Raw genomic sequence first — 10,717 nt, 5'->3', positions numbered from 1 at the left:
GTGGTGGCTCAAGCCTGTAATGCCAGCACTTTGGGAGTCCGAGACGGGCGGATCACGAGGTCAGGAGATCGAGACCATCCTGGCTAACACGGTGAAACCCCGTCTCTACTAAAAAATACAAAAAACTAGCCGGGCGAGGTGGCAGGCGCCTGTAGTCCCAGCTACTTGGGAGGCTGAGGCAGGAGAATGGCGTAAACTCGGGAGGCGGAGCTTGCAGTGAGCTGAGATCCCGCCACTGTACTCCAGCCTGGGCGGCAGAGCGAGACAACGTCTCAAAAAAAAAAAAAAAAAAAAAAAAAAGAAGTTCTTCAAATGTCAGCTGGGCAAGGTGGCTTATGCCTGTAATCCCGGCAGTTTGGGAGGCCAAGGTGAGTGGATCACTTGTGGTCAGGAGTTCGAGACCAGCCTGGCCAACATGGTGAAACCCCGTCTCTACTAAAAATACAAAAATTAGCCAGTCATGGTAGCATGCACCTGTAATCCCAGCTACTCAGGAGGCTGAGGCAGGAGAATCACTTGAAACTGGGAGGCGGTGGTTGCAGTGAGCCATGATTGTGCCGCTGTACCACTCCAGCCTAGGCGACAGAGCAAGACTCCAAAAAAAGTTCTTCAAATGTCAAGAAAATTCATGTAACCAGGCAGTGTATCTTTTTTTATTGCTGCTATAAATGGGATGCTTTAATACATTTTAAAGCTATATACATATAAAGTATACAAGAAATGAATTTTAAAATATCCCTAAGTCTCTTGCTAGCTTATAGAATTCTTTTATTGAAATATCTTTAGTCACATTGCTTGGGCCTATCATATATACAGTCATCTGCAAATAATTTTGCCCTCTCATTTCTTATTTTTCTTCTTTTCTTATTTTTCAATCTCATTTCTTTCTTCTTGTTTTAGAGACAGGGTCTCACTCTGCCACACAGGCTGGAGTGCAGTGGCGCCAACATAGCTCACTGCAGCCTTGAACTCCTGGGCTCAAGTGATCATTTGCCTCAGCCTCCTGAATAATTGGAGCTACAGGCGTGCACCACCACACCTGGATAATTTTTTTTTTTTTTTTTTTTTTTTTTTAAAGATGGAGTCTTGCTCTGTCTCCCAGGCTGGAGTGCAGTGGTGTGATCTCGGCTCACTGCTACCTCCGCCTCCTGGGTCAAGCAATTCTCCTGCCTCAGCATCTTGAGTAGCTGGGATTACAGGTGCTCGCCACCACGTCTGGTTAATTTTTGGTTTTTTTTGTTTTTTTTTTTTGAGAGGAAGTCTCACACTGCCGCCCGGGCTGGTATGCAGTGGGGTGATCTCAGCTCACTGCAGCCTCCACCTCTCGGTTTCAAGCGATTCTCCTGCCTCAGCCTCCCGAGTGGCTGGGACTACAGGTGTACACCACCACACCTGGCTAATTTTTGTATTTTTAGTAGAGATAGGGTTTCACCATCTTGGCCAAGCTGGTCTCAAACTCCTGACCTCGTGATCCACCCGCCTTAGCATCTCGAAGTGCTGGGATTACCGCCATGAGCTACTGCACTCAGCTGATAATTACTATTTTTTTGAGATGGAGTCTTGCTCTGTTGCCCAGGCTGGAGTGCAATGCAACGATTGTGGCTCACTGCAATCTCTGCCTCCTGGGTTCAAGCAATTCTCCTGCCTCACCCTTCTGAGTAGCTGGGATTACAGGCACCTGCCACCACGCCCAGCTAATTTTTGTATTTTTTAGTAAAGACAGAGTTTCACCATGTTGGCCAGGCTGATCTTGAACTCCTGACCTCAAGTGATCCACCTGCCTTGGCCTTTCAAAGTGCTGGGATGACAGGCGTGAGCCACACCAGGTGGCCTACATCTGGATAATTTTTACATTTTAAAATTTTTATTGGTAGAGATGGGGTCTCGCTATATTGTCCAGTGGGGTCTTAAACTCCTAGGATCAAGTGGTCCTCCTGCTTCAGCCTCCCAAGTAGTTGGGACTAAAGACATGAGCCCCATGCCTGGCATTTTATTTATTCTATTTACAGGGTCTTGCTATGTTGCCCAGGCTAGTCTCTATCTTCTGGCCTCAAGCAATCCTCCTGCCTCAGCCTTTGGAGTATCTGGGACCACAGGCATGCACCACCATATTTGGCCCCATTTCTTTTTTTCTTCTAGTTGTGCTGACTACCACCTCAAGACTATGTTAAATTATGGAGGCAGGGTGACTGTGAGCATCCTTCCCCATTCCACTCCCCCAGTTTTTTTTTTGTTGTTTTTTGTTTTTTGTTTTTTTTTTTGAGACGGAGTTTCACTCTTGTTACCCAGGCTGGAGTGCAATGGCGTGATCTTGGCTCACTGCAACCTCCGCCTTCCCACAACCTCCGCCTCCCAGATTCAAGCCATTCTCCTGCCTCAGCCTCCCGAGTAGCTGGGTTTACAGGCACGCACCACCATGCCCGGCTAATTTTGTATTTTTAGTAGAGACAGGGTTTCTCCATGTTGATCAGGCTGGTCTTGAACTCCAGACCTCAGGTGATCTGCCTGCCTCGGCCTCCCAAAGTGCTGGGATTACAGGCATGACCCACCGCGCCCAGCCTTGTTTTTGTTTTTTAAGCCAGAGTCTCACTCTTTTACCCAGGGTGGAGTGCAGTGGTGTGATCTCGGCTCACTGCAACCTCTGCCTCCCAGGTTCAAGTGATTGTCCTGCCTCAGCCTCCTGAGTAGCTGGGATTACAGCCATGTGCCACCATGCCTGTCTAATTTTTGTATTTTTGGTAGAGACAAGGTTTCACCATGTTGGCCAGGCCGGTGTCGAACTCCTGACCTCAAGTGATCTACCTCTTTCGGCCTCCCAAAGTGCCGGCGTTACAGGTGACGTTAGCCACTGTGCCTGGCCTATTCCTCATTTTGATGGCAGAAATTTTGAGTATTTGCCCGTTAAAGTCGACACTTCCTTTGGCTTGAAATTGTTCAGTGAAGTGAGGAACATCTCCATCTATTTCTTTTCTTTTCTTTTTTATTTTATTTTATTTTTTTTGAGACGGAGTCTCGCTCTGTCGCCCAGGCTGGAGTGCAGTGGCCGGATCTCAGCTCACTGCAAGCTCCGCCTCCTGGGTTCACGCCATTCTCCTGCCTCAGCCTCCCGAGTATCCGGGACTACAGGCGCCTGCCACCGCGCCCGGCTAGTTTTTTGTATATTTTTAGTAGAGACGGGGTTTCACCATGTTAGCCAGGATGGTCTCGATCTCCTGACCTTGTGATCCGCCCGTCTCGGCCTCCCAAAGTGCAGGGATTACAGGCTTGAGCCACCGCGCCCGGCCTTTCCTTTCTTTTCAAATTAGGAGCCTTCGGGTAATGGAGGCTAAACAGTACAATTTGTCATTTCAGCATCTGTGATTTTGTTTTCTGAGGCATTAATGTACTGCCTTTTGCTGTTGTTGTTGTTTGAGACAGGGTCTTGCTCTGTCGCTCAGGCTGGAGTGTAGTGGTGTGATCACAGCTCACTGCATCCTCGAACTCCTGGACTCAAGCCATTCTCCTGTCTCAGCCTCCCAAGTAGCTGGGAGTATTTTTTGTAGAGATGGGGTTTTACCATGTTGTCCAGACTGGCCTCAAACTCCTGAGCTCAAGCAATCCTCCCACCTTGGCCTCCCACAGTGCTGGCATTACAAGGCATGAGCCACGGTGCCCCGGCCAATGTGGTTTTCTTTTTTTTTTTTTTTTTTTTTTTTTTTTTTTTTTTGAGACGGAGTCTTGCTGTGTCTCCCAGGCTGGAGTGCAGTGCCGCATGATCACTGCTCACTGTAGCCTCCAATCCCTGGGCTCAAGGGTTCCTTCTGCCTCAGACTCGCCAGTAGCTAGGATTGTAGGTGTGAGTCACCATGCCTGGCTCAGTCTCCTTCTTATGATCTACTTTTTTTTTTTTTTTTTTTTTTTTGAGATGGAGTCTCGCTCTTGTTGCCCAGGCTGTAGTGCAGTGGTGCAGTCTCAGCTCACTGCAACCTCTGCCTCCTGGGTTCAAGCAATTCTCCTGCCTCAGCCTCCCAAGTAGCTGGGATTACAGGTGCCCACCACCATGCCCAGGTAATTTTTTGTACTTTTAGTAGAGATGGGTTTTCGCCATGTTGGCTAGGCTGGTCTTGAACTCCTGATGTCAAGTGATCCGCCTGCCTCAGCCTCCCAAAGTGTTGGGATTACAGGCGTGAGCCACTGCGCTCGGCTCTATGATATACTTTTTTTTTTTTTTTTGAGACAGAGTCTCTCTCTGTCGCCCAGGCTGGAGTGCAGTGGCTGGATCTCAGCTCACTGCAAGCTCCGCCTCCTGGGTTTACGCCATTCTCCTGCCTCAGCCTCCGGAGTAGCTGGGACTACAGGCGCCCGCGACCTCACCCGGCTAGTTTTTTTGTATTTTTTTTAGTAGAGACGGGGTTTCACCGTGTTAGCCAGGATGGTCTCAATCTCCTGACCTCGTGATCCGCCCGTCTCGGCCTCCCAAAGTGCTGGGATTACAGGCTTGAGCCACCGCGCCTGGCCTTGATCTACTTTTTAAAAGCTGCCAGTAGCGCTTTTAAAAATGTCTACTTGGGCCGAGCACAGTGGCTTATGCTGTAATCCCAGCACTTTGTGAGGCCAAGGCAGGAGGATTGCTTGAGGCTAGGAAGTCAAGGCTGCAGTGAGCTATGATTGCACCACTGCACTCTAGCCTGGACCACAGAGTGAGACCCTGTCTCAAAAAAAAAAAAAAAAAAAAAAAAAAATCCCTACCTAATGATTTTACTCACTGTGTGATGGGGTCCATTGGGTGGGGGGTCCACTGGGCACCTCCGAGGGTCTCCACAATGCCGTCATGCTGCCATGGGGCAGACACCCCAAGCCCTTGTCACCAAGCCCCTCAGCTGCTCCCTTACAGGCTGTGCCCTGTCTGGAGCTGGTGTGAGAGCAGGGCTCAGGACCCCAGAATTCCTACTCCATGACCCTTTTCAGGACCCCTACCCTAGTACCCACCCAGTTCTCCTTTGAAATGATCAGACTATGACCTGGGGAGGGCAGGGTCTCCAGGGAGCGCTGGGCACGACCCATGTGTGTTTGTCGAGTGACTGTATGAGGGATCTGTAGTGTCCCAAGAGCTGGGGCTGCAGTGTGGCTGAGCTGTGTCCTCAAACTATTGCCTTCAATTCCAGGGAAGACCTAGTGTTGAGACCCCCTCCTCCAGGCTGAGCTCCTGTCATTACCCCACTCCTCCTCGACCCTCCAAGCCCCTGTCCTACCCTTTGGCCTCACTCTGGCCTCACATTGCTGAAGGCATTGAGTTTGGCTGTGAGTCTGCTAATCGGAGGCTCCTAGGGCCTCCTGGGGCTGGGCCTCGTCCATTATGGGGTAGGCTCCAGAGGAACATGGGCGGAGGGAGAGTTTGATGAGTCACCACCCGCCAGCCTGACTTTTTCTGTTTTTTTTTTTGCAATAGAGTCTTGCTCTGTTGCTCAGGTTGGAGTACAGTACCGCGATCTCGGCTCGCTGCAACCTCCACTTCCTGGGTTCAAGCGATTCTCGTGCCTAAGCCTCCCAAGTAGCTGGGACTACAGGCATGTGCCACCATGCCCGCCTGAGTTTTGTATTTTTTGGTAGAGACGGGTTTTCACCACATTGGCCAGGCTGGTCTCGAACTCCTGAGCTCAAGTGATCCACCTGCCTTGGCCTCCCAAAGTGCTGGGATTCCAGGCGTGAGCCCCCGCATCTGGCACTGAGGTTCTTCTTTCCCTGCTCACACACTCTCTGTGGCTCTTCAGGGACCTCCAAAGACCCTCCCATCTCGTTGCCCACCCTGAAAGGCATTGCTGGATGGGGACAGGGGACAGAAGGAAGACAGACAAGGTGGGCGGGGGTCTTTATTTGAGTTTGGGCATGATTCGAATGAAGAGGATCATACTAATGAAGATGAAGCAGACGATAATGAGCATGGCCCAGAGGAACCAGTTGACTGACTTCTGTGTGTGCTGCTCCAGCCGCTCTGACTCTGTCTTCAGCTTCTCCAGGTTCTGGTCTGCCATTTTCAGTGAGTGTGACAGGGTCTGCGGGGAAGGTGGAAAGGGTGTCAACAGGACTGGGGCCTGAATAGCTTCTCTCTACTTCCCTGGGGCTGGCCTGCACCTCTTGTCGCTTGCTGGTGCTGTGCCCTCTGCAGGGAATGCGATTGTTGCCTTCTACAAAACTCCTATTCATCCCACAAAGCCCCAGCCACCATGCTCCTGTGCTGGGAAGCCTTCTCTGATGCCCCAGGGCAGAGGCTGGAGAGCTCCCCCAGTCTCCACACCTGGTTGTCCTTCTTGATGATACTCTGGGCGGCCAGCGTATTGGTCTTGAGGCTCCGGGCCAGTCCTAGCATCTCTTCTGCCAGCTTTTCCTGGAGATTCTGATGTCGCTGCAGGACGAGGTCTAGCTCAGCTGCCGACTGCTTCTCACTCACTGGCTGGGACCCTGCCACTCCACTGATCTCACACATGGTGGGAGGAGGGCATGAGAGATGGAGTGGGAAAGAGGAGAAGACCAATACATTTTCTTGTTTTTTTTTTTTGAGACAGCGTCTCGCTCTGTCGCCCAGGCTGGAGTGCAATGGCGTGATCTCAGCTCACTGCAACCTCCACCTCCTGGGTTCAAGCGATTCTCCTCCCTCAGCCTCCTGAGTAGCTGGGATTACAGGGACCCGCCACCACGCCCAGCTAATTTTTTTATATTTTTAATAGAGACGAGGTTTCACCATGTTGGCCAGGATGGTCTCAATCTCTTGACCTCGTGATCCGCTCGCCTGAGCCTCCCAAAGTGCTGGGATTACAGGCATGAGCCACCGCGCCCGGCCGACCAACACATTTTCAAAGCAAGCCAAAGGTCATGGCTTCAGCCACAGCCCTGTGTGGGACTCAGTTTCCCCTCCTCTGCTTTGACTTTTTTTTTTGGGACAGAGTTTCGCCCTTGTCACCCAGGCTGGAGTGCAATGGCACCATCTCAGCTAACTGCAACCTCTGCCACCCGGGTTCAAGCGATTCTCTTGCCTCAGCCTCCCAAGTAGCTGGGATGACAGGTGCCTGCCACCACACCTGGCTAATTTGGTGTTTTTAGTAGAGATGGGGTTTCACCATATTGGTCAGACTGGTCTCGAACTCCTAACTTCAGGTGATCCACCCGCCTCGGCCTCCCAAAGTGCTGGGATTACAGGCGTGAGCCACTGCATCCAGCTCTTTTTTTTTTTTTTGACTGAGTTTCACTCTGTTGCCCAGGCTGGAGTGCAATGGCACCATCTTGGCCCACTGCAACCTCCGCCTGTCGGGTTCAAGAGATTCCCCTGCCTCAGCCTCCCGAGTAGCTGGGACTACAGGCGCCCGCCACCATACCCGGCTAATTTTTTGTATTTTTAGTAGAGACAGGGTTTTGCCATGTTGGCCAGGCTGGTCTTGAACTCCTCGCCTCAGGTGATCCGTCTGCCTCAGTTTCCCAAAGTGTTGGGATTATGGGCGTGTGCCACTGCGTCTGGCCTACTTTGACTTCTGCGAAGAGCATCCACAGAAGTGGCTTCTGGTTCGTTTAGATCCTTGTGGTAGTGCCTCAGTGGTCCAGGGTTTGGCCAGTGCCACCCCGTCCCTGCCGCACCACCCAGTTGCCACTACTGCCCCCCCAGGGCCACAGACACTCACGTTCTCTTCCTTACGTCCATCTCAGGCTCTGAAAGCAAAACAGGCCAAGCAAAAAGGCAAGTGTTTGTTTCCTGTTTCCGGCATCCTAACCATTGCCTGTGCTGGGCCTACTGTTTGGAATGTTGTTTCCTCATCTTGTCTGCTGCCCCGTTGGCTTCTGACCATGCTTGAATACCCCCTCTTCTAGGAGAGTCTCCTTACTCCTGTCTCATTTCCCTCAGACCCCAGATCCCTCCCTCCAGCCTAGCCTTGGTCCCATAGGCTGGGCGTGCCTAGCTTTAACAAATTTATCTATTTGCTTATTTTTGAGATAGAGTCTTTCTCTGTCAACCACGCTGGAGTGCACTGGCACGATCTCAGCTCACTGCAACCTCCCCCTCCCAGCCTCAAGCAATCCTCCTGCCTCAGCCCCCCAAATAGCTGGGACTATAGGTGTGCGTCACCACACCTGGCTAATTTTTTTCCTTTTTTTTTTTTTGAGAGGGAGTCTTGCTGTGTCACCCTGGCTGGAGTGCAGTGGTGTGATCTCAGCTCATTGCAACCTCCACCTCCTGGGTTCAAGCAATTCTCCTGCCTCAGCCTCCTGAGGAGCTGGGACTACAGACAGGCGGCACTGCATCCGGCTAAGTTCTGTATTTTTAGTAGAGACAAGGTTTGGTCATGTTGGCCAGGCTGGTCTCAAACTCCTGACCTCAAGTGATCCACCTGCCTCAGCCTCCCAAATTGCCGGGATTACAGGTGTGAGCCACTGTGCCCGGCAGGAGTGCCTAGCTCTGTTTCCTCTCGGGGTCATTTCCTCTGTCCTGGCTCTTCCTCCACGTGTAATTTGGTTATGTTGCTGTTGGAGTCAGGCTGGGCATGGAGGCCCCAGGGCAGCAAGGATGTATGTCTTGTCCTAGGCAGCTGGCCCTCAAGTCCTGTTGTGTTCATGGTGACTCACCTGCAGAGTCCTGTGGAAAGAAGTAAGTGGCATGAGACTGGGTGCGGTGGCTCACTCCCAGCACTTTGGGAGGCCGAGGTGGGCAGGTCACCTGAGGTCAGGAGTTCGAGACCAGCCTGGCCAACGTAATGAAACCCCATCTTTACTAAAAATACAAAAAATTAGCCAGGTGTGGTAGGGGTGCCTGTGATTCCATGGCTCAGGAGGCTGAGGCAGAAGAATCTCTTGAACCCAGGAGGCGGAGGTTGCAGTAAGCCGAGATCGCCCCACTGCACTCCAGCCTCGGCAACAAGAGTGAATCTCCATCTCAAAAAAAAAAAAAAAAAAGTAAATGCCATGAAGTCACCCCCCTTGTCTTGTTCCCAAACCTGTCCCTTCTGATCTCAACCTTTTCACCTTCAGTCAGGACATGGGGAAATCCCATGACCTCTGAGCCTGTTTCCTCAACTATAAACTGGTAACAACCACTCATATATATATATTTTTTGAGATGGAGTTTTGCTCTTATTGCCCAGGCTGGAGTGCAATGGCTCAATCTTGGCTCACCGCTACCTCTGCCTCCCAGGTTCAAGCGATTCTCCTGCCTCAGCCTCTTGAGTAGCTGGGATTACAGGCATGTGCCACCACGCCCAGCTAATTTTGTATGTTTAGTAAAGACGGGGTTTCTCCATGTTGGTCAGGCTGGTCTCTAACTCGCGACCTCAAATGATCTGCCCGCCTTGGCCTCCAAAGTGCTGGGATTACAGGCGTGAGCTGCCGCGCCCCGCCACAACAACTCATATTTTAAAAGATTGAGCTGATCCACATAAAGTGCTCAGAAAGGAACTTGTCATCTTCTCTTACAGCTGAAGAAACTTTCGTGTCTTGTAAGTTGCAAGCCAGGACTCAAACCCTGCTCTTGGGCCAACTCTGGGGCTTAACCTGACACGTTCCATTTTTGCCTTGTACCAAATTTGCTATTCATCTAGCAAAGCCTTAGCCACAGTGCCCCTCTGTTGGGCGGCCTTGTGTGATGACCCAGGGAAGCGATTGCTGGACCCCCTCAGAGCCCCTGTATCTGACAGTATTGTGGTTCCGGCTGCCTGCAGGCATAGAACCCCCGTCCCTGTCCAAGGGGTTCCCAGGGACCAGGAAAGGAGCCCTACCGTGCCTAGTAGCTCACTCCGCATCTCGCTGGTGTACCGCGCCCGTGACTGCAGATGCACCGTCTTTGTGGCGGGCACTCGCTCTCTGGCTGTGGTTGGCACACGGCCAGGGGCCAGGAACTGGTTGGCCAGTGCTTTCTCTGAGGAGGAGGTCTGCAGAAATGTGGGAAGAGAAGTCACTGGAGGGGCAGGTCCTGGGGACGAAAGTGAGCGGTGATGGGGGCTGAGGGGGAGGGGCACCCCTTCTCACCAGCTTCTCGGCTTGCAGCATCCCCTTCAGAAAATCCACCTTCCAGGAATATTCATTGATCACCTCAGAGGCCGGTTTGCTGGGAGGTAGGAAGAAGAAAAAGAAAGCCTGTCCATGGTCCCCAGCTCAGGGAAGGGTCCCAGCTGGGACAGCGGTACTGGGATGTCCCAGAATAGCCACGTGCTGATGTGAAAGCAGTAAGGCTGCCTGCACTCACCTCGCGTGGACCTTCAGGGCCTGCAACATGTCCTCCAGGGCTCCCACGTACTGGGGAGGAAAAGTGGATTGTCACCCGGGGGTCGTTCCCACGTCCTGCTCATGGGAGTGGGGGGCGGGGCCGACAAATGGGAGGGGTCAAGCGCAAAGGAGGCGGGGCCAGTGGGGGAGGGGCGGAGTCCCAGGGACGGGGGCGGAAGCTACAGGTAGACGTGGCGGGACTGACCGGAAAGGGCGCTGCCCGAGAGGCTACTGGGGCAGGGGAGTCCGGCTAGGTGGCTTCCAACCCTAGGAACCACCCCCCGGGAGTCGGACTCTACGCGGCAGTGCGAGATCCCCTCACCTTCTCCAGGCGCCACTCGTCCGGGTCCCGTTTCTCCGCTGCCATCGCCTCGCAGCGGGATAGTAGCCGCACCAGGTTCAGCTCCAGCCTCGACGCCGCCATTATCGCCCGGCCCTACCCCGCCCCTTCCGCCGGCGCCATGTTAAGAGAGGGCGGAAGTGCCTTCAAGTGGCC

At 52.5% G+C, this 10,717-nt stretch overlaps 1 protein-coding gene across 1 annotated transcript; it reads right to left on the bottom strand.

The window, feature by feature from the left end:
• Positions 1-5,834: 5,834 nt before the first annotated feature.
• On the bottom strand, positions 5,835-10,692 carry USE1 (unconventional SNARE in the ER 1). Its single transcript, NM_001257921.1, is given in 8 exon segments — positions 5,835-6,032; positions 6,275-6,449; positions 7,650-7,677; positions 8,590-8,599; positions 9,735-9,887; positions 9,985-10,063; positions 10,202-10,251; positions 10,544-10,692. Coding segments are annotated over 8 exon segments (780 nt in total). The 5' UTR covers positions 10,646-10,692; the 3' UTR covers positions 5,835-5,849.
• Positions 10,693-10,717: the final 25 nt, after the last annotated feature.

Source organism: Macaca mulatta, chromosome 19, assembly GCF_049350105.2.
Source record: "Macaca mulatta isolate MMU2019108-1 chromosome 19, T2T-MMU8v2.0, whole genome shotgun sequence".
NCBI lineage: Eukaryota > Metazoa > Chordata > Mammalia > Primates > Cercopithecidae > Macaca > Macaca mulatta.
The sequence above is the reverse complement of the archived record's forward strand: the minus strand, read 5'-3'. Positions and strand labels throughout refer to the sequence as shown.